This window comes from Salmo salar, chromosome 24 (assembly GCF_965601325.2).
Source record: "Salmo salar chromosome 24, fSalSal1, whole genome shotgun sequence".
NCBI classification, from domain to species: domain Eukaryota; kingdom Metazoa; phylum Chordata; class Actinopteri; order Salmoniformes; family Salmonidae; genus Salmo; species Salmo salar.
In genome coordinates this window covers 14,404,847-14,428,381 of record NC_138314.1, presented here as the reverse complement: position 1 = coordinate 14,428,381, position 23,535 = coordinate 14,404,847, and the positions used below count along the sequence as shown (strand labels likewise).

The 23,535-nt window shown below is 43.9% G+C and overlaps 1 protein-coding gene across 2 annotated transcripts in view; it reads right to left on the bottom strand.

The window, feature by feature from the left end:
- Positions 1-23,312, bottom strand: part of LOC106585080 (polypeptide N-acetylgalactosaminyltransferase 9) — a 91,808-nt gene extending 68,496 nt beyond the window's left edge. Inside the window, exons 1-2 of one of the 2 annotated variants that reach the window (XM_014170867.3) lie at positions 22,212-23,312; positions 5,980-6,163 (exon numbers count right to left, since the gene is read on the bottom strand). In XM_014170867.3, the coding sequence (XP_014026342.1) occupies positions 5,980-6,163; positions 22,212-22,452 (425 nt within the window). In that variant the 5' untranslated portion in view covers positions 22,453-23,312. Of the gene's footprint in view, positions 1-5,979; positions 6,164-22,211 lie in introns of those variants that run through there. The other variant, XM_082968511.1, reaches the window with a different exon arrangement.
- Positions 23,313-23,535: the final 223 nt, after the last annotated feature.

Below are 23,535 nucleotides of genomic sequence, written 5' to 3'. Positions count from 1 at the left end.
TCCTTAATGGTGAAATTGCCACAGTCCATTTGCAATATTACAAACAACAAAGACTTTACTACTAACGACCACAGTTTTTTCCCTCAGACATTATGCGTAATAGAACAGCAGCATAAGTGCTGCAATGTTTTTTACCACGATGCACGAGGATCCCCAGCTCTGCTTCATGAACAAAACAAAAACAACGGCCGTGGGGCAGACAGTGGCACTGTTTTTCCCTATTGTTTCCATAATTTTCCCCACAAAAGTTTAGTATTTCGTCTCATATTCCTACTACACAATGACCACATCAAGCTTGTGACAAACTTGTTGGATGCATTTGCAGTTAGTTTCGGTTGCGTTTCATATTATTTTGTGCCCAATAGAATTAATGGTAAATAAGGTATTGTGTGATTTGGAGTCACTTTTATTGTAAATAAGAATAGGATATGTTTCTAAACACTTCTACATTAATGTGGATGCTACAATGATTAAGGATAATTGTGAATGAACTGTGGATAATGATGAGTGAGAAAGTTACAGGGGGTGAAAGATCATACCCCTAAGACATGCTAACCTCTCACCAATACCAACAACAGGGGATGTTAGCATGTCTTGGGGGTAGAATCGTTGACCCTGTGTGTGTGTGTGTGTGTGTGTGTGTGTGTGTGTGTGTGTGTGTGTGTGTGTGTGTGTGTGTGTGTGTGTGTGTGTGTGTGTGTGTGTGTGTGTGTGTGTGTGTGTGTGTGTGTGTGTGTGTGTGTGGTGTGTGTGCCTGCGCATCAGATGGAACCCAGCGTTGCTCTGCGTCCTGTCCTCTCTACCCACCTAAACTTGAGAATAGTGCAGTCAGTCAGTTCTGCATAAACCAATGATGTGTGTGTGCGTTTGTGTTTGGCCTGCACTAACTGTTTCTCACCTCACAGCAATAGGAAATGACAGGAGCGAAATGTACAATGATATGGAGAGGAGAGACTGTAAGGGTGTTATACATGGTCCATTTTAGGGCCTGTCCTTTTTAAACTGTACACAAAGGATGTTGGTAGAAATGTTTAAAACTCCACCTGTATGCTGATGACACAATTGTTTACTCCTGTGCCTCTTGTTAAATGGTTAAATGTTATCTGGTTAAATGAAAAGCTCAATTTTAAACAGCACATTAAAAACTTGGCAAAGAATCTGAAATTAGGTTTTTATTTTAGGAACAAATCAGGTTTTTCTATGTCAGTTAGAAAGGAACTTGTGCAAGGGACATTTTTTTGTGTGTTGGACTATGGTGACACTATTTACATGCAAGCTTCCGCCAGTACCTTTAGGGTGCTGGCCATAATGTATCATGGAGCACTTAGGTTCATAACTTATGCAAGATCACTCATATCTTTGCTCCTCACTAACAACAAAATCACAATCCTACAGCCTCCGTTCTCAGGACTGAAAGGGGGAAACAATCCTTCTCTCCTTCAACGCTCCAAGACCGAGCTACAAAAAACTGAAGCTGTACTGTACATTATTTTGTCTAAATGGGTCATACTGTTAATGTATTATTTGCAGTATATTACCCTATTCAAGTTCAAAGTGAAGTTCTATACAATTATTTCAGTTACAGTAAATTTCTATTTTATTCTGTCAGGAAAAGATTTGATTGAAAATCGGAATTGGTTTACATATCAGTTTATATACGTTTCCTAGGTTTGTTTTTGCTTCTATACAGAAAGTTCCATGTTTCCCCTCAATAATAGCAAATAGGACTGTTTTGATTGATTAGCTTTTCAGTGTATTCCTGAAATCCTTCCAAAAGGATTCCTTTCTCTCAGCAAGTTTATTTTGTTCTCTTTCACAGCTGTTTCACTGCCTCTTTCAATCAGCCATACATGCATTATACGTAAACACGAAGCCATATCTGGCAGTGAATACAAGTGAATCTTTGTGCAATAGTTTTCCTTTAAGTGGGGGACAGCCACAAGCTGACAACCATGCCAAATCTAATGATGTATGTTTTATTTGGGCTTAGTTTAATTTGTCATGGCTAGTATGTGTATGAATATGGTTACCATAAGAATAAAAGCCAGAAGGGGCCAGGGAAAGGCACCAGATCACTTCAGCTGAGTTATGTCTATGGGCAAATTCAGTATCGAGGTTGTTAAGTGATATTGTAGTTCCAATGCCCTAGTTACTGAATTCAATTTAGGACAATGCTCAACCTTAAATTTGTGCCTGTCTGCTGGAACGAGGAGGTTTGTAGGTCCATATCAGTATGAGCGATCGACTCATCTGTTTGTAATGGAACTAAGCTCACTGGCAAGCTCTCATAATTCAACCTAGAACGATCTGTGACAGAAACAGAGCGCCAGATTAAGACTTATTCCCATCACACCCCCTTTTCGGCCTGCGACGCTGGCTGGCCGGCCCGTCTGCTTTTCACAGCCATGTTATTCGCTTTGAAATTTCACATTAACCTGAGATAACCTGTGCTGCACAGGAAATGAAAGCAACTCTACCCCTATAGAAAAGATTGTTCTCAAAAAGACATTAGTTTGCCTTGTCATTTCGCTGCCCTGTTGAGGAGATAAACTCAGCTTTTGTGGGAGAAACATTCCAGCTGAAAGCCTTTTACTTACAAATGGCTGCTGCGGTGACCTTGCGATCCCATTCCAGGGTATCAGAGGCTTAAGAAATTAGGTAGCGCCCAGCCGCGTGACCTTCCTGCTTTATAGTCTAGTTCTCCAAGTCCCAGATACGTCTATGGGGAAGTCTATGGGGAGACCAACCTCAAGATCTGTTGCATTGCTTGATCTCAATGAATATAGGAGCAATATTGTGCCATGTCTTGCTACAAGTGATTACAGATGATATAGATGAATTGAAATAGAAAATATTGTACAACTTCTCATCAGGGGCTAAAAGAGCCAAACTAGGGAAACTAGAGAGCAACAGAGAGCTAACAGCATGGAAATTGCATTTTCACATTGACTGTGAGGTATAGGCTAGAAGTGTCTTTCATTTTCTTTCTCATTCAGATGCTATTCTCTTCTGCCCTCAGTGAACCTCTGGTGCTAGCTAGTGCATCATTCTTATTGGCCCATCCCTTATCTAAGACATAGTATTGCAGCATTGTGCTACAGGCAACCCAAGGATGGGCAACATGGTGTGGTGTGACATCAGTTCCTGGATGGGATAATAAAGCCTCAAGTTAACTTCCTCTGGATCAATGTTGGAAAATGTCACCGCTGGAAGGATTGGCAACATAAAGCTCAGACCACTGGACGGGGAATGGGATAAAAGGGTTTAGGGAAATGGTCCGTCTTGACAAGTCCTGATTTGACCATGAGCTGATAGTGGGCTGTAATTAGAATGAATAGATTGGCGGTAGATCTTAAAACCCTACAAAAGGAGAAAGACAGTGTAATACAGAGACAGAGGTGATGAGGAGTGTGGATGTAGAGATCATTCAATAATCCTGCACCCCCCCCCCCCCCCCCCCATGACTCCTGTGCAATTATGGCATTTGACCAAAGGTGTCTTGTGTTACCCTTTCCACACTATCCTACAGACCCCAATCCTATACTTTGCTGGCTAAGGTATTTTCTTTTCACATTGTCCTTTCAGGCAATGTTTCAGAAACCAAGGCGGACGCATAAGCAGGCCAATGCGGTACAGATTGGCTTGGCTCAGCTCAGTAGTGTGGAAATGGTATCAGTATATTGAAGGTGTGTCTTGTGTGTTTCTGCACAGCCAATTCAGTCCAACATGCAATGCAATGCACCCACATGGTGTGAAAATAGCCCTATCCCTTTCTTGCACCAAGGACCCATGTTTTGATTACAATCAAAGTCCTTGTCTTGTTCCAATCAGTAGACATCTTGCTACCTATGTCAAATGAATTACCCAAACAAGGTCGTTCAAAGTGCAGGGACAATGTGCAGGGACAATGTTAATTTCCTTCCAGCCATGGTGCAATAATACGCAGTAAGTAAGACACGCAGTAAGTAAGACACGCAGTAAGTAAGACACGGATATGTTAAGCTTAAACATATTGATTTCCTTTATGCATAGGGAGCCCACTGTATCTTCATCAAATAGTGTGTCTATGGTTGTTATGAACTGCTTTGCTTTGGGGAAGGTTTTCACCCTCTGGAATGACCTGTTTACATCTAAAGAAAGGGCATATCTTTGTTAATGGCGTGAACAATTGTGTTGAAATAGAGGCACACACGTCTCTCTCTCACACACACACACACACACACACACACACACACACACACACACACACACACACACACACACACACACACACACACACACACACACACACACACACACACACACACACACACACACACACCCACACACAGCATAGAACTGCATGAATCATTATTATTTCCACAGGGTATACATAACATACAGCTGCCCCTTACATTAGTGTCAAACACAGGACTGGCGGTATGATTATCTATCACGAGGGAGTAAACAATACATAGAAGTAAACGGTCTAGACAAACTGTCAACACTGACTTCCTGTAGACATGATCAAACCGTCAACACTGACTTCCTGTAAACATGATCAAACCGTTAACACTGACTTCCTGTAGACGTGATCAAACCGTCAACACGGACTCCCTGTACATATGATCAAACCCTCAACACTGACTTCCTGTAAACATGATCAAACCGTTAACACTGACTTCCTGTAGACGTGATATAACTGTTAACACTGACTCCCTGTACATATGATCAAACCGTTAACACGGACTCCCTGTACATATGATCAAACCGTCAACACTGACTTCCTTTAGACATGATCAAACCGTTAACACTGACTTCCAGTGAGACATGATCAAACCATCAACACTGACTTCCTGTAAACATGATCAAACCGTTAACACTGACTTCCTGTAGACGTGATCAAACCGTCAACCCGGACTCCCTGTACATATGATCAAACCATCAACACTGACTTCCTTTAGACATGATCAAACCATTAACACTGACTTCCAGTGAGACATGATCAAACCATCAACACTGACTTCCTGTAAACATGATCAAACCGTTAACACTGACTTCCTGTACACATGATCAAACCGTCAACACGGACTCCCTGTACATATGATCAAACCCTCAACACTGACTTCCTGTAAACATGATCAAACCGTTAACACTGACTTCCTGTAGACGTGATATAACTGTTAACACTGACTTCCTGTAGACATTTTCAAACCGTCAACACTGTCTTCCTGTAGAAATTATCAAACCGTTAACACTGACTTCCTGTAGACATTATCAAACCGCCATCACTGACTTCCTGTAGACATTATCCTCCTCATAAAGAATCATTTCCTCAAATCCTCTTTTCCACCAAGCAGTTTTCAGCTGGTTATTAATTAGTAACCCGTCTTTTCACTCTTTCCCTTGCTCGCTCTCTCCTCTCGTTGATTTTCCAGCATGAAAGAAAGGGGATTACAAAGCGGATGTGGATGAAATGAATTGTTATCCACAGCAAAGCCCAAAGAAGTCTCTGGACGTCTCTCTCTGTCTGTCTGTTTTTGTTCTCTGACACGGGCTGATCTGAACACCAGTGGCATGCCTTATTATTCCCTCACAGTCATTGTATCACAGATGTAGTCCCACATTCTAAATATAAGATTCATTTTCTAAAAGGCCATTAATATTCCTACTGGGGTCTCCACGGTCTCTTTCATAAGAAATACTGCTGGACTCTCTCTTTTATTGCATTATTAACTAGCCTGCCGCCCCACTATCAACATCTTCTCTGGCTGTCTGGGACAATGTCTTTCCATGTAAGAAATACTCATGTCTTATGCAGCTGCCCTGGCCTAGCTACTGTACGGAGACAAGACAAATCTAAAAACCCATTTTGGGGTTCTCACTGTTTTACCTCAATTCAGTTGGCTCTTCTATTACCTACAGACAATGTTACTTTCTTTTGCACAAATAAATATAATAAAAGATACTAAATGAATATATAAATAAAGTCAAACCTACTTTTTGGGTCTGTAGTCTGGGATGCTACGGTCCAGGGATATGCGGTCACTGAGCTGGGCGTTGTAGCCGTACTCCTCGTACTTCCCGTCCCCGTCAACATGGCTGTCGTCCCCCAGAGTGGCAGCTGCTCCTCCCTGGCCCAGACCCCCAGGCCCCTCCACCAGCCCCATGGGCTTCGCCAGCCCTAGAGGACAAACACACAGACATGCACACACACACACACACACACACACACACACACACACACACACACACACACACACACACACACACACACACACACACACACACACACACACACACACACACACACACACACAGACACAGACACAGAGAGTGAGACGGACAGACAAAAAAAAAGAGACAGAGAGTGGTAGGTGAGAGGAGAGGCCATACAGAGGGACAGGAGATTGACATTCATGGGCTGTGAGAATCATGGGGAGTGCATCATTACACTCTCTGTCTTTAAAGGTGCTGAAAATACCAGCCTGGATGTGGATTTCTCAAGATGACAGAGTAGAGCGAGCAGCAGAGAAAAGGCAGTGGTACAAGACATAGAGAGACATATACAGTATAACGTCTGCATTCTACTTCTATGGCACAAGCATTGCATTGGAGATATGTACACTGAGTGTACAAAACATTAAGAACACCTTCCTAATATTTAGTTGCACCCCACCCTTTGCCCTCAATTCGTCAGGGCAAGGAATCAAAAAGGGGGCGAAAGCATTCCACAGGGATGTTGGCCCATGTTGACTCCAATGCTTCCCACAGTTGTTTCATGTTGGCTGGATGTCCTTTGGGTGGTGGACCGTTCTTGATACACACAGTAAACTATTGAGGCGGCAGGTAGCCTAGTGGTTAGAGCGTTGGACTAGTAACCGAAAGGTTACAAGATTGAATCCCCAAGCTGACAAGGTAAAAATATGTCGTTCTGCCCGTGAACAAGGCAGTTAACCCACTGTTCCTAGGCTGTCATTGAAAATAAGAATTTGTTCTTAACTGACTTGGCTAGTAAAATATTGAATGTGAAAAACCCAGGAGTGTTGCAGTTCTTGACACAAACAGTGGCACCTACTACCATACCCTGTTCAAAAGCACTTAAATATATTGTCTTGCCCATTTACCCTCTGAATGGCACACATACACAATCCATGGCACACATACACATGGATTGTGTATGTGTGCCATTCAGAGGGTAAATGGGCATTGTCTCAAGGCTTAAACAAAATCTTTAACATGTCTCTTCCCTTTCATCTACACTGATTGAAGTGGATTTAACAAGTGACATCACTAAGGGATAATAGCATTCACCTGGTCAGTCTATCTCATGGAAAGAGCATGTTTTGTACACTCAGTCTACATTTCCCTTGTACTGATCATTTTACAGGATATCAGGTCTAAAATCACTGTTGGAATTATCCTCATTTGGAGAAGCACATTAGATACACTTTCCTTATAACCTAATCAGAATTAGACTGAAACTGATTGGGACTGACAGGTTTACAGATACTATTGGCCACTATAGCAGTTCTCTAGACTGTTATAATTCCCTGCAGAGGAAGGGGTCAGCTCTGTAAATACAAAATCTATCAACAAACAAATATAGCTTTTCAACTACACATTGATGGCCGTTCACTAAATGATTTTAAGTCTTCCCACTGGGCACACAGGTTGAATCAACATCGTTTCCATGTCATTTTAATGACATCTGTGACGTCTGTGGTGGATCACACATCAGAAATAAATCTGTCAGTTAAGTCTCCCACTATTGTAACCAGTGGTGGAAAAAGTACCCAATTATCATACTTGAGTAAAAGTAAAGATACCTTAATAGTATAAAGCATTTCAAATTGCTTATAATAAGCACATCAGACAGATTTTTTTACGGATGGCCAGGGGCACACTACAACACACAGACATCATTTACAAACAAAGCATGTGTGTTTAGTGAGTACTCCAGATCAGAGGCAGTATGGATGACCAGGGATGTTCTCTTGATAAGTGAGTGAATTGGACCATTTTCGTGTCCTGGTAAGTATTTTTGAGTGTCAGGGAAAATGTACATTATTTTCTTTAGGAATGTAATGGAGTAAAAGTAAAGTCGTCAAAAATAGAAATAGTAAAGTACAGATACCTAAAAAAACGACTTAAGTAGTACTTTAAAATATTTTGACTTAAGTACTTTACAGCACTGATTGTAACTGACATCCGATTGAACGTATCAGACAATGATGCTCTTATTAAAATGACATAGTACAATGCATTTAGCAGACTATAACACATTTCCCCTGTCTGTGACATTTTTAAAGGGGAAAGGGTTATCAGAAATGAAGGGTACAATGGGTTATCAGAAATGTGATTTTCCGAGATCTCAGCAGTCTCATTTTTTATTTTATTTTTATTTAACCTTTATTTAACTCATCAAGTGAATGCTCTTGGAAGTTTTCAGTCTTTAATCACAGACAGTGATATTTTGCTGTTAAACTTTCCAGACCGACTTCAAAGTCTGGCTCTTAATGATAGTTTTGGGTTGTATTTATATTCCTGGCTCTTTCTTTTTTTTACATTTCACCTTATCTGTTTAAGTACGGAGACTCTGGTGCACCTTGTCTACTATACAGTCGTGGCCAAAACTTTTGAGAATGACACAAATATTAATTTTCACAAAGTCTGCTACCTCAGTTTGTATGATGGCAATTTGCATATACTCCATAATGTTATGAAGAGTGATCAGATGAATTGGAATTAATTGCAAAGTCCCTCTTTGCCATGCAAATGAACTGAATCCCCCAAAAACATTTCCACTGCATTTCAGCCCTGCCACAAAAGGACCAGCTGACATCATGTCAGTGATTCTCTCGTTAACACAGGTGTGAGTGTTGACGAGGACAAGGCTGGAAATCATGCTGTCATGCTGATTGAATTCGAATAACAAACTGGAAGCTTCAAAGGGAGGGTGGTGCTTGGAATCATTGTTCTTCCTCTGTCAGCCATGGTTACCTGCAAGGAAACACGTGCCGTCATTATTGCTTTGCACAAAAAGGGCTTCACAGGCAAGGATATTGCTGCCAGTAAGATTGCACCTAAATCAACCATTTATCGGATCATCAAGAACTTCAAGGAGAGCGGTTCAATTGCTGTGAAGAAGGCTTCAGGGCGCCCAAGAAAGTCCAGCAAGCGCCAGGACCGTCTCCTAAAGTTCATTCAGCTGCGGGATCGGGGCACCACCAGTACAGAGCTTGCTCAGGAATGGCAGCAGGCAGGTGTGAGTGCATCTGCACGCACAGTGAGGCGAAGACTTTTGGAGGGTGGCCTGGTGTCAAGAAGGGCAGCAAAGAAGCCACTTCTCTCCAGAAAAAACATCAGGGATAGACTGATATTCTGCAAAAGGTACAGGGATTGGACTGCTGAGGACTGGGGTAAAGTAATTTTCTCTGATGAATCCCCTTTCCGATTGTTTGGGGCATCCGGAAAACAGCTTGTCCGGAGAAGACAAGTTGAGCGCTCCCATCAGTCCTGTGTCATGCCAACAGTAAAGCATCCTGAGACCATTCATGTGTGGGGTTGCTTCTCAGCCAAGGGAGTGGGCTCACTCACAATTTTGCCTAAGAACATAGCCATGAATAAAGAATGGTACCAACACATCCTCTGAGAGCAACTTCTCCCAACCATCCAGGAACAGTTTGGTGACGAACAATGCCTTCTCCAGTATGATGGAGCACCTTGCCATAAGGCAAAAGTGATAACTAAGTGGCTCGGGGAACAAAACATCGATATTTTGGGTCCATGGCCAGGAAACTCCCCAGACCTTAATCCCATTGAGAACTTGTGGTCAATCCTCAAGAGGCGGGTGGACAAACAAAAACCCACAAATTCTGACAAACTCCATGCATTGATTATGCAAGAATGGACTGCCATCAGTCAGGATGTGGCCCAGAAGTTAATTGACAGCATGCCAGGGCGGATTGCAGAGGTCTTGAAAAAGAAGGGTCAACACTGCAAATATTGACTCTTTGCATCAACTTCATGTAATTGTCAATAAAAGCCTTTGACACTTATGAAATGCTTGTAATTATACTTCAGTATTCCATAGTAACATCTGACAAAAATATATAAAGACACTGAGGCAGCAGACTTTGTGAAAATTCATATTTGTGTCATTCTCAAAACTTTTGGCCACGACTGTAGGTATGAAGTCTCATAGCGTTTCTGGTTTGGATATTCTAAACCCTGCTACACAGTGACATTGTAGGGGCTTAATTGTATCTGTGTGTCATACTTCCAGTGTGATCTCCACAGGTAAACCATGTTGCCTCTTCTCAACAGATGGACAGAAACAGCAAGTAAACAGGCCATACTAATGAAGATCTTCTCCCCAAGCCATTGCAAAGAAAACATTTTGGGGATGAGAGCTTTGAGGTTCTGGGAGATTTGCCATTGGAGCTGAACGGTTGGCGGTTGCAAGCTGTCACCTGTCACGAGAGGGATCACATCAGGAGAAACGCAGTGGTGTCATCTGACACCCTGAGTGGCGTTCAGTAGCGGTATGAACCCAGTCTGAATCCCAATCGCCGCTCTCATAACACTGAGGCAATCTAAGAAGCAACTGAAAGTAAAATATGGAGTGCCTCTCTGCGTGAGACTCGGAAACAGCCTAACATCCCCGCAGTTTTGTTTTCCGCAGTCCTTGTTATTTTGCTCCCATCACTCTCCGCTTCTTCTGGCTGGTTGAAGAAAATTCCATTAGAGGATGAGCGGATGCACATTGAGCCAGGAAGTCTGTCTGCCATTTGCTGCTGCCTGACAGAGTGGAGAGAGGTATTTTAACATAGGCCACGGGCGACTGACATGGTTTGAACCCTGGCCTCTTACACGTCAGAAGAGCACATTAGCCCGCTAAGCTAAAGCTTAGTCAGTGGTCCAGGAAGCCAATGCAACTCTACGTCCAAAGCAATGCTACTCATCATCAGTGATGTAGTGGAGGGTAAATACAGTTTACCCACCTTTTTATATTTTGCGCGACAGTTTACCCACCTTGCAGAAAAATCCATTGTAAGTATAGGGAACGTTACTTTTTTCACCATGACTGAGGATCAGAGTTTACCTTCCTATTTTTTTACCACTACATCACTGCTTATCATGTGAGTGTGGTCCAGAGTACTGGTTTTACCCTGTGTTGTTTTTACGCATTATTGAGCAGCAACAGCAAACAGAACCAGCTCAGGGATTTGGTGGTGATTGGTTTGGAGCTGCATTTGTTGTGCTGCTGCCAAAACAATTGGGCTTTGATAATACCTCAGAGAACAATTTGTTGTAGCTACAATTTCTCACTCTGCTGCTGATTCATCTTTTCATGTTTTTTTCTCTTGAGGCTGAATATTCTGTTGATTGGAGCAAAGCAAGGAATCCTTACAATGCCACAACGTATTAGTGCAAATAGAGGGGTTAAGCTTTGGATGAAAACCGACAAGTCCGCTAAAAGGATGTATAAATTAAATAGGGTTTTATTACAAACCACTCTGAATTGGTACAGTAGATATTGCTAAGTGTGTAAAGCTACTTGAGATATTAAATTAGACTAGCCTCAAGCCATTCAATATAATTCACATTCCAGACACAATCAAACATTGAATGATTGCATTCACTAAAACCCATGAGTAGGTTGACTATTTATCTACAACAATGAGAGACGTCCCAGACAAGGCAACAAAATACAACAGTAATATGCTTGTGTGATTCATCACTGAAATATATTGGACTCTCATTCAGAGTAAAGATTATTGTGACTCAGGTTGGGCAAACTACTGGGGAAAACGACAATGGCATATGCTCCAGCTACCACAGTGTTTGGCCAGAACTCTGAATGTCAGTGCACCTCTCTGACTAATCGTGTTACGGTACTGTTGACCACAGTGTTTCAGCACTGTGCTTGTACCATTGGGTTGGACCTGTATACAATGTGCAGAAACATTCATTTGTTCAGTCAAGGCAGACAATATGCCTACCATGATGTAGTTCAGTGACTATAAAGTAGAATAAATCTGAGAAGGAAGGGTAGGGGAATCAAGTATACAAGATTTTTCCAGGACACTTACGACAGGTTTATTAGATTGACTTATAGGGCACTTTTAAAGGACTTTTCGTGTCTGGGGTAAAACTGTACATTGCTTATTCACTATGGCAAAGCCACCAAAAAGAGCTTCAAGCTTTTTAGCGTAAACACAAGCATATCTACAGACGTGTGTAATCCTGTCCTATTGTGATGATTCATGTTGTATCACTGACACATCCTCAACCCAATATCCTCTACTTCCTCTAGTTTCATTCTTCAAACTACACATTAGCAAAACACCTTAATTATCCCACAATGAGGTAATTACAGGGAAACATCTGGTTGTTCCACCGTAAACACACAGGTGCTATTCCCTGTATTACGAGGTTTGCAGCACGCTATTGGGAGATAAAGGTTTGCATTCAAAATGACAGCCTAGTTCACTACATAGTGGACTAATTTTGACCAGAGCTTCATGGGCACTGTTCAAAAGTAATGCACTATATAGGGAATAGGGTGCCATTTGGGACTCAGAGGAGGATGATGTACTGTTCCTATGCACTCAGATGGACAGATGTGTCTGTGCAGATATGAGGACGAGAAAGACTGACTACGATCAAACATCAATCTAGGTGCCCTATGTCCAAGTGCATATCTATCTTGATGTTCAGTCGCTCACCTCAGAATCCATTTCTACAGAGGCGCCCGCAACATGATACATTAAAGTCATTACAGTGATAAATTATGCAATAACCTTAAAAAAGTGTCTAACTTGGGCTTTTTCGATAGATGTCAAACTAAAAGACATCCCCATTTTGTGAATGATTTAAAGGAAAAGTGGAGTTATGCATGTCAAAAGTGAAGCTGAAATGTTATAAATATTGATGTCTTGGATGTGGTCGAGTGATCTGTTGTTCAAGAAAAGGAAAATAACTCCCTGTGGTTGGTTTTAAAAGCTACAATGTGGGCGATCCATAAAACACGAGAAAGGCATTACGCATAAAGTCTTGATTTTCTGCTCTTTTCAAAAAATGCTAACCAATGGGTCATAGTGACTCGTATTTGGAAATGATCAGAAGGATATCTCGAGACCCAATGTGCCATCACAACAATTTAAGTTTGCATGGCAACACATGCAAAGGTCTGAAAGTGGAAAGAACTGTTTCAAAAGAAGAAGTGCACAATAGCACCATTTAGCAATTATAAGGCAAAAATACTTTATAATCTAGTACAGTATATCTGTCTATAAATCATGTAATACGCCAGTTTCCTAATGAAAAGGAAATACCCCGCTCCTCCGCTCTCTCCACTGGCTTCCAGTTGAAGCTCGCATCCGCTACAAGACCATGGTGATTGCCTACGGAGCTGTGAAGGGAACGGCACCTCCATACCTTCAGGCTCTGATCAGGCCCTACACCCAAACAAGGGCACTGCGTTCATCCACCACTGGCCTGCTGGCCCCCCTACCTCTGAGGAAGCACAGTTCCCGCTCAGCCCAGTCAAAACTGTTCGCTGCTCTGGCACCCCAATGGTGGAACAAGCTCCCTCACGACGCCAGGACAGCGGAGTCAATCACCACCTTCCGGAGACACCTGAAACCCCACCTCTTTAAGGAATACCTGGGATAGGATAAAGTAATCCTTCTAACCCCCCCCCCCCCCCCCCTTAAAAGATTTAGATGCACTATTGTAAAGTGGTTGTTCCACTGGATATCATAAGGTGAATGCACCATTTTGTAAGTCGCTCTGGATAAAAGCGTCTGCTAAATGACTTAAATGTAATGTAAATGTAATGTAATGAAATATTTTCACACGGATCTAACCTCTCATTTAGGAGGGCAAGGACATATTCATATCAGGACTTTGTAGGGAATCATTCAATTAAAGTTTCAAAATAACCCCCATATGAAATCTCTCGCTCTTCCCAAAGTGTCATTATTCTGTAGATAGAATGCAGAATGTCAGAAGAGTCGGTGAATTCATTACAGAGATTCAGATTCCTAAAGACTGGAACTGATGAAATGATTATCATCTGTTACTGAAAATGTTTGGTAGATGATTCCTTATCTACATATCATTACTGGAAAATATATTTAATTCCTTCACAGGCTCCATTCCCCCACTCCAATCTGCTGGGGAGTTGTCTGTTGGCTCTCCAATATACTGTAGAATTACTGATGAATACTATTAAGGTATGGGGTATGGGAGATGAGACAAAATTACATTTCTAATTCCTTGTCAGGATTTCTCTCTCTCCAGGCTTTATTAACAACATTGCTCTCTGTCAGGCGGTGGGTGTAGCTGGTGCATGAAGTCAGGTGCAGGCGAGCAGAGATGAGTGAACAACGCACTTTACTTAAGAAATAGCACAAGTAACAATACCAATGTGCGAACAATAACGGTTGCCACAAAACACGGGTGAAAACAGCACCCGGAAAAAACCAGCCGGAAACGTACCGACCTGAACAATAAACAATCACACACAAAGACATGGGGGAAACAGAGGGTTAAATACATGACCAGTAATTGGGAAATGAAAACCAGGTGTGTGGGAAACAAAGACAAAACAAATGGAAAATGAAAAGTGAATTGGCGATGGCTAGAAGAGCGCCGCCCGAACAAGGAGAGGAACCGACTTCGGCGGAAGTCGTGACAGTACCCCCCCTTGACGCGTGGCTCCAGCAGCGTGCTGACGCCGGCCTCGGGGATGACCCGGAGGGCGAGGCGCAGGGCGATCCGGACAGAGACGGTGGAACTCCCGCAGCATTGAAGGGTCCAACACGTCCTCCACCGGAACGAGTCCAGTATAGATCGAACTGAATACCCCTTGATGTCCAGAGGGAGTGGAGGAACCTCCCGCACCTCAGACTCCTGGAGCGGGCCAGCCACCACCGGCCTGAGGAGAGACACATGGAACGAGGGGTTAATACGGTAATCGGGGGGAAGCTGTAACCTGTAACATACCTCGTTCAGTCTCCTCAGGACTTTAAATGGCCCCACAAACCGTGGACCCAGCTTCCGGCAGGGCAGGCGGAGGGGCAGGTTCCAGGTGCGAACACCGGGGCCCCACTGCGGTGACGGTCTGAGCTGGATTTCTGGCGCAGCAAGGCCCACTACAGGTGAACATGAGCGGTGTCCCATGTCTCCTCAGCGCGCCTGAACCAGTCGTCCACTGCAGGAGCCTCGATCTGGCTCTGATGCCAAGGCGCCAGAACCGGCTGGTACCCCAGTACGCACTGGAAGGAGGAGAGGTTAGTAGAGGAGTGGCAGAGCGAGTTCAGGGCCATCTCTGCCCAGGGCATGAACGCCGCCCACTCCCCCAGCTGGTCCTGGCAATAAGACCTCAGAAACCTACTCACATCCTGGTTCACTCTCTCCACCTGCCCGTTACTCTCGGGGTGAAAACCTGAGGTAAGGCTGACCGAGACCCCCAGACATTCCATGAACGCCCTGCAGACCCTCGACGTGAACTGGGGACCCCAATCAGACAATATATCCTCAGGCACCCCGTAGTGCCGGAAGACGTGTGTAAAGAAGGCCTCCGCAGTCTGTAAGGCCATAGGGAGACCGGGCAAAGGGAGGAGATGACAGGACTTAGAAAAACAATCCACAACGACCAGGATCGTGGTGTTACCCTGTGAGGGAGGAAGATCGGTCAGGAAATACACCAACAGGTGCGACCACAGCCGTTGTGGAACGGGTAAGGGTTGTAACTTACCTCTGGGCAGGTGCCTAAGAGCTTTGCACTGGGAGCACACCGAGCAGGAGGAAACATAAACCCTCACGTCCTTAGCCAAAGTGGGCCACCAGTACTTCCCACTAAGACAGAGCACCGTCCAACCGATACCAGGATGACCAGAGGAGGGTGACGTGTGGGCCCAATAGATCAGCCGGTCGCGGACAGCAGACGGAACGTACAGACGCCCAGCTGGACACTGGAGGGGAGCGGGCTCTGTACGTAACGCCTGCTCAATGTCCGCGTCCAGCTCCCACACGACCAGCGCTACCAGGCAGGAGGCCGGGAGTATGGGAGTATGATCCATGAGCTGCTCCTCTGTGTCATTCAGCCGGAACAGTGCGTCTGCCTTCACATTTTGGGAACCTGGTCTGTAGGACAGGGTAAACACAAAATGGGTAAAAAACATGGCCCACCTTGCCTGACGAGGATTCAGTCTCCTCGCTGCCCGGATGTACTCCAGGTTGCGGTGGTCAGTCCAGATGAGAAAAGGGTGTTTAGCCCCCTCAAGCCAATGTCTCCACGCCTTCAAGGCTTTCACCACAGCCAACAACTCCCGGTCCCCCACATCATAGTTCCGCTCCGCCGGGCTGAGCTTCTTCGAGAAGAAAGTACAGGGGTGGAGCTTCGGTGGCGTGCCCGAGCGCTGAGAGAGCACGGCTCCTATCCCAGCCTCGGACGCGTCCACCTCCACTATGAACGCCAAAGAAGGATCCGGATGGGCCAGCACGGGAGCCGAGGTAAACAGAGCCCTTAGGTGACCAAAAGCCCTGTCCGCCTTAGCCGACCACTGCAAACGTACAGGACCCCCCCTAGCACCATGGGAAACGCAGGAGAATCAATAAGGAAGAGACAGATTTTCTCCTTATGACCCTCCTGCGTCACCATGCCCAGGGGCGCGGTGACCTCCCTAATCAACCCGGACCCTAATGGTCGACTGTCTAGGGCATGAACTGGGAAGGGCATATCCACTGGAACAATGGGGATCCCTAATTTATGGGCAAATGATCTGTCACTGAAATTCCCAGCTGCGCCTGTATCGACGAGCGCCTTATACTGGAAATGCGGGGACAACTCAGGAAAAGTAATGTTCAAAAACATGTGGGCAACAGAAAGCTCTGGGTGAGCATGGTGCCGCGGGTGACGCGAGAGTGCCCTGCCTGCTGCCTCGACTCCCAGAGGAACCTCCCCAGCACCGACCGGCAGTGTGCCCTCTGCGGCCACAGATGGTGCATGAAACGGAACCTCCTCTGGTCTCCCTAAGCGTAGCACCTCCCAGCTCCATGGGCGTTGGAGAGGTGGTGCTGGGGGATGGAACCGACAGACCCTGATCTGGATGTCCGCGGGTAGCCAGCAGGTTATCCAACCGAATGGACAGGTCCACCAGCTGGTCGAAAGTGAGGGTGGTGTCCCTGCAGGCCAACTCCCGACGGACGTCCTCGTGCAAACTGCAACGATAGTGGTCCAACCGGTGTCATGTCGTTCCATCCCATCCCACGCCAGCGGACGGGGTCCTGAAGTCCAGCGCCACCTCCTGGGCGCTCCTCGTCCCCTTCCTCAGATTTACGAGACGTTCATCCGCCGCTCAGGCGGGTGGTCGAAGACTGCCCGGAAGTGGCGGGTGAAATCTCCAAAGTGGTCCAGCGCCGCATCTCCTTCTCCCCACATGGCGTTGGCACACTCCAGGGCTCTCCCTGAGACAAGGGAGGACACCCTCTCTCGGTCCGAAGGCGCCGGGTGGACGGTTGCTAGGTAGAGCTCCAGCTGTAATAGGAAACCCTGACATTGTGCAGCCGTCCCATCATACTCCCGAGGGAGGGCAAGATAAATCCCACTGGGACTGGGTGAAAGAGGGGCGAGTAGTGGAGACCTTGGTTGAGCTGGCGGAGGCGCTGGAGGACCTCCCTTTCTCTCAGCGATCCATAGTCTGTAGGATGCGGTCCATGGTGGCGCCGAGATGATGGAGCATCGCCGCTTGCTCCTGGACGCGCTCCTCGACCCCAATAACAGGGGTACCTGCTCTTGCTGACTCCATGACGTTTCTTGGTGTGTGATTCTGTCAGGCGGTGGGTGTAGTTGGTGCATGAAGTCAGGCGCAGTAGAGCAGAGATGAGTGAACAATGCACTTTACTTAAGAAATAGCACAAGTAACAATACCAATGTGCGAACAATAACGGTTGCCACAAAACACGGGTGAAAACAGCACCCGGAAAAAAACAGCCGGAAACGTACCGACCTGAACAATAAACAATCACACACAAAGACATGGGGGAAACAGAGGGTTAAATACATGACCAGTAATTGGGAAATGAAAACCAGGTGTGTGGGAAACAAAGACAAAACAAATGGAAAAGGAAAAGTGGATCGGCGATGGCTAGCAGACCGGCGACGTCGACTGCCGAGCGCCGTCCGGAGGAACCGACTTCGGCGGAAGTCGTGACACTCTGCAGCATAATCGAAGGGTTTATTTCCCAAATGCTATATCCACCAATTTTTCACATTTGGGTTTTTTCATTAGAAATGATTGCATATTGGTACTTTCATGGGGGTGTAAAATAATACTGTTCTCCGATTTTTTTATTAATCGATTTTTTTGCAAAACAGTATATATGCATTGTTCAGTTGAAATGGAATATCCGTATCCTGTATATTTGACTGTCTCACCTAGCTATCTTAAAATGAATGCACTTATTGTAAGTCGCTCTGGATAAGAGCATCTGCTAAATGACTAAAATGTCAAATGTAAATGTTTTACATAAAGATCTCATTTTACTGTATTGAAGTTTTTTTAATATTGACGTCATAAATGTATCATTTGTACATTTCTTAATTAGTAATATAGTTATTTGATACATTTGACTGTGTAAAACCTAAATCTAAGTTACCAATGTTTCAGAAAATGTATATATAGCGTTTTGAAATGAAACTCTTCAATTGGGCATTATAGATATGAGTCATATCTAGTGCTGCAGATAGAACGTCCATGCCATCTCATCACCTTCACTAACACAGGATGAAACAAGGAGTGACCTGCATCACTGATGACAAACATTCAGCCCTGCTCAGCTCAGCCTGTCTGTTTTAGGACAGCATTGGGTTGGAGGCTGTGACATCTGAATGCAACTGATGTTGAAACTAAAATAGCTGTGCAGCAACACTCACCATCCAACCTGAAAGAGCTTGAGAGGATCTGCAGAGAGCAATGGGTGAAACTCCCCAAATACAGGTGTGCCAAGCTTGTAGCGTCCTACCCAAGAAGACTCGAGGCTATAATCGCTGCCAAAGGTGCTTCAACAAAGTACTGAATAAAGGGTCTGAATCCTTGCAGTATGTAAATGTGGTATATATTTTTATATATATACATTTGCAAACATTTATAAAAACCTGTTATTTGCTTTGTCATTATGGGGTATTGGGTGTAGATTGATGAGGGAAAAAAACTATTTAATCCATTTTAGAATAAGGCTGTAACATAACAAAATGTGGAAAAGGTCAAAGGGTCTGAATACTTTCCAAAGGCACTGTATTTATTGATGATTATTGATAAACAAATATACTTCTGGCCCAAAACATGAATACACCGATCAGAGAGGATCTATCTGTTAATCTAAAGTTGCACTGATAGTAAGTAGAGATTTGGCATTTTGTGTGCACTGTTTAGGTCACAACACTGTCCTATAAGCCTGTTAACCAGAAGCTTAAACCCAGATAGACGCTTATCCAGCAGAGGATAGTGCCTCTTCAGCAGAGGAGAGATTCTGATAACCCTCTTGTCAGTTATTTCCATACTGAAAGAGTTGCTGATAACACACTTCACTGTTGTTTTGGTGAGGAATGACCTCATTGAAATATTAGATAGTGTTAGATGATATTAGATAATATTAGATACAGTGGTTGCATCCCAAATGTCACCCTATGCCCTATCCTGTATAGTGCACTACTACTTGCCCTATGGGTCCTTGTCAAAAGTAGTGCACTATAGGAAGTAGGGTGCCAACTATAGGAAGTAGAGTGCCAATTGTGATGCCAGTGAAGCGGCCTTTGCAACCAAACTGACTGGTTCACAAATCTATGGAATATTTAAACCCACACATTAACCAATGTCAAATACAAAATGAGGGCACATTGTCCAAATCACTGACTGAGCAGTACTGGAACAAATGCTTGCACAATGCACAGGAGCTGCATCACTTTGCAAAGCCATGTAATAGAAGAAGATTGGGCATTTTAAATGTCCTCTAAATCTAATTGGGCCTTGTCTTAATCCATTGGCATGTCACTGTTGGACAATAAACAACTGAAAAATGGGCAATTACTTCAAATCGCTGCTGGACATGGTAATAGTTATTGGCACGCAAGGTTCTCACTCTGTACAGCCAATCCCAATTGCAATAGAATACAATTAGTGGTCTGTGCTCCATTTACATATCGGGTAATAAATCGGGATATAAATGTATGATTAAGTGTGTCAATAAATAGTTGGATGCTAAACATGGAGGGGTTGGTGACAGGAGGGAAGGATTCTACCAGACTGTGTCTGACTCTGTACACTTCAGGGAAAATACATGAAGAAAAAAAATTAAATAACAATGTTTTTATTGTCACACACCAGATAGGTTCAGTGAAATGTCCAGATAGGTGCAGGATCTAACCTCTCATTTAGGAGGGCAAGGACATATTCATATCAGGACTTTGTAGGGAATCATCAAATTAAAGTTTCAAAATTACCACCATATGAAATCTCTCGCTCTTCCCAGTGTCATTATCCTGTAGATAGAATGCAGATTGTCAGAAGAGGCGGTGAATTCATTACAGCGATTCAGATTCCTAAAGACTGGAACTGATGAATTGATTATCATCAGTTACTGAAAATGTTTGGTAGATGATTCCTTATCTACATATCATTACTGGAAAATATATTTAGGGAAAAATACATAAACATTTTTTGGGGAATAACAATGTTTTTATTGTCACACACCAGATAGGTGCAGTGAAATGTTATTTTTACAGTTAGCCATAGTAGTTCAGTGCCTCTGGAGCAAATTAAGCTTAAGTGCCTTGCTCAAGGGCACATCGGCAGAGTTTTCACTTTGTCGGCTCAGGTATTCGAACCAGCAACCTTTTGGTTACTGGCCCAGTGCTTTATCTGCTAGGCTACCTGCTGCCCTAAATACATGGTGGCTCCCCGGCCCCTTACACTAGATAAAGCCCCCTGAATGAGAGGAGGCACCATATATTTGGTGAGGCAGTGCCTCCTGGCTTTGCTCCAAAGGCCTTGACAACTTTTGAGAAGGGGAATAAACTGACTTCACAAACACTTTCACCAAAATCCTGTTCATAATACTATAGTTCCAGCATTAATAGGCCTTTTGCTGGGCACCAAGGCCAAATACCACTCTGGTGATTTGATACAGTGAGTACACAACTTATCTTTTAAGAGCCTGCCTCTATGGAAATTATTTTATGTTAACATTTTCACCTTGAAGCTGAGTTTTGTTGACGTCGACTGAATAGGGAGATTGAGGGAATGATTCGCTACTTCAAACAAATCAATAATGGCACAGGCTGCTTATCATAGGATTTGTATATACTATTGATAACATATGGCTGATTCTTACTGCATTTGGGGAATTGACTGTATAACATGCTCCATGGTGATGCATACTCAATATTCTCTACAAGGGTTAAAAGGACATCTCAAATGAAATGTCGGACTTTTCAGTCTATGGCGCTCTCATGTTCCATGAGCGAGTAGGACCATGGAACACACTGAGTTGTTTTGAACACGATTGAAAGGATGCTGTTTCGCCAGGCAGACCAAATCTCCTACAATAAATTTCAATGACTAATGCCAACATAATGAAATAAAGCAGTTTTTTTTCATTTGATAAGGAACCATTTTTTTTTTTACGTATTTTAGATTTCAGACAGCCTATCAAGATTATTGTATTGGGGCCAAGGGAATGAGAAAAGCAGAACTCAGTAGCCAAAGGCAGGGTTGTTTTCCCCTATGGGAATAATATAAAACTATTGGCTGAGGTCGTTGATTTCAGTTATTGATAGGGATCATGCCAAGTTAAGTGAACATATTACGAACTGTAGCATTGATTCTACTTGAGTAAAATATATTCACTAGTTGGCAACACCATGAAGCGCCACCATCCATTACAGGATGACTCACGCTGCACAAAATAACTGTACCGTACTGACTGACACCATCTGAATGGCTGATATAACATTTGCATATTATCTTATTGACCATTGTCTGATCAAGTCCAATGTAACATACATAGGCTGTTTATAGTTGCTCTGTAGTAAAATGACAGTAACTCAGGATGTACATAACTATAGAGATATGATTCCACAATTAATACTGACAATTAAAAAAAGATCTCATACTTGAGTAAAGACTATACTGAATGTTGTTAAGTATACTCCATACCGTTTAATTGGTTGTAGACAACGTCCTCGAGCCGCTCCAGCCTCTGAAGTATAGACTGCCTGTCCACTAAGTTGGACACTTTTCCATTCCTGGTTCTCAGCCTCTGGTCTGATATCCTGCCGACCTGAATGAGTTCCTCAGAACGGTCTTGTATTCTGCAGTACACTGAGAACAATATGATCCCCACAAAAACAAAAATGTTAACCGTGAGCAAAGTTTTTATTTTGCGTGCCACAGCCATGTAACCTAAGAGAACAGTCGGGCTTACGCCGTCAAGCCAAATAATAATCCATTTGCGGTATTTAGCTAACTCTCGGCTCTGTAGCAGTGAAAAGCAGACGCTTTCAGTGGAAGTCAACTTTGGGAGTCCTGAAACGAGGAGCTGTCTTTTCAGCACCACTGAGATACCGGCGGCACGCTTCTCTTGGGCTGGTGTGGGGCTACTACTGTTCAAGCTTATGGTCTCCCAGACTGTGTATCCTGATGCTGTACTGAAGAAGTTGAAGGTTGACAAGCATGCTGGACAAAACAATGTTTTCTCTTTAGATCAACGCAGTACCCCTATACCTTTACAGACTCACTGCTGGTGGAGAGAAATATGTCTTCTGTGGTGTCCACTATAAATACATTACGTCAGACACAAACCATAGTCTTAAATAGGAGATCATATGTACTGTAGCAAAACATATCTACGTGCACTGTAATGTGGAAAGTCGTCAAATCTCAGTCACAAGGACAACATCAGCTCGTCCATCCATAACAGTGCATAATACCGTATTTGCGAAGCAGCATTCGATATCACTGCTTTGACATTTCCTCTCTCAAAGGCGTTGTGGTCACAGGATTCGTCCTGATCCTGAAATAGATTCGGATGTGTCTCGAAATGTGCACATGCCTCCCTCAATTATGCAGTGAGTTTCTTCCATCAATCCATCATTGGTCGCAATAGAACGTTGAGGTGGTGACAAAAGTTCAGAACGGGTTTGTCCTCAAATGCTGTCAAACGGTTCCGATGCTCGCACTGCCTCTCTGCATGGTGAGCGAGCCAACCATTCTCTGTTGCCAGCTCTCGCATGCTGTCTTGCATCCCACCCTCTCTCTGTTCAGACGTCTCTCAGAGGAAGAGCGCAGGGAAAGCGCTACTGCGTTGTGACGTTTAGCGGCACAGTTCATGAATATTCACGAACTGTCTCAGGGATAAAATAAACATGAATATAAAAAGCAATTTTCTTGGAATTCTTACGGTGCACTGTATCCGGCCACTTAATAACAATAATATGTCATTAGAAAATATATTATGCAACCCTAGGCTATGTCCAATATG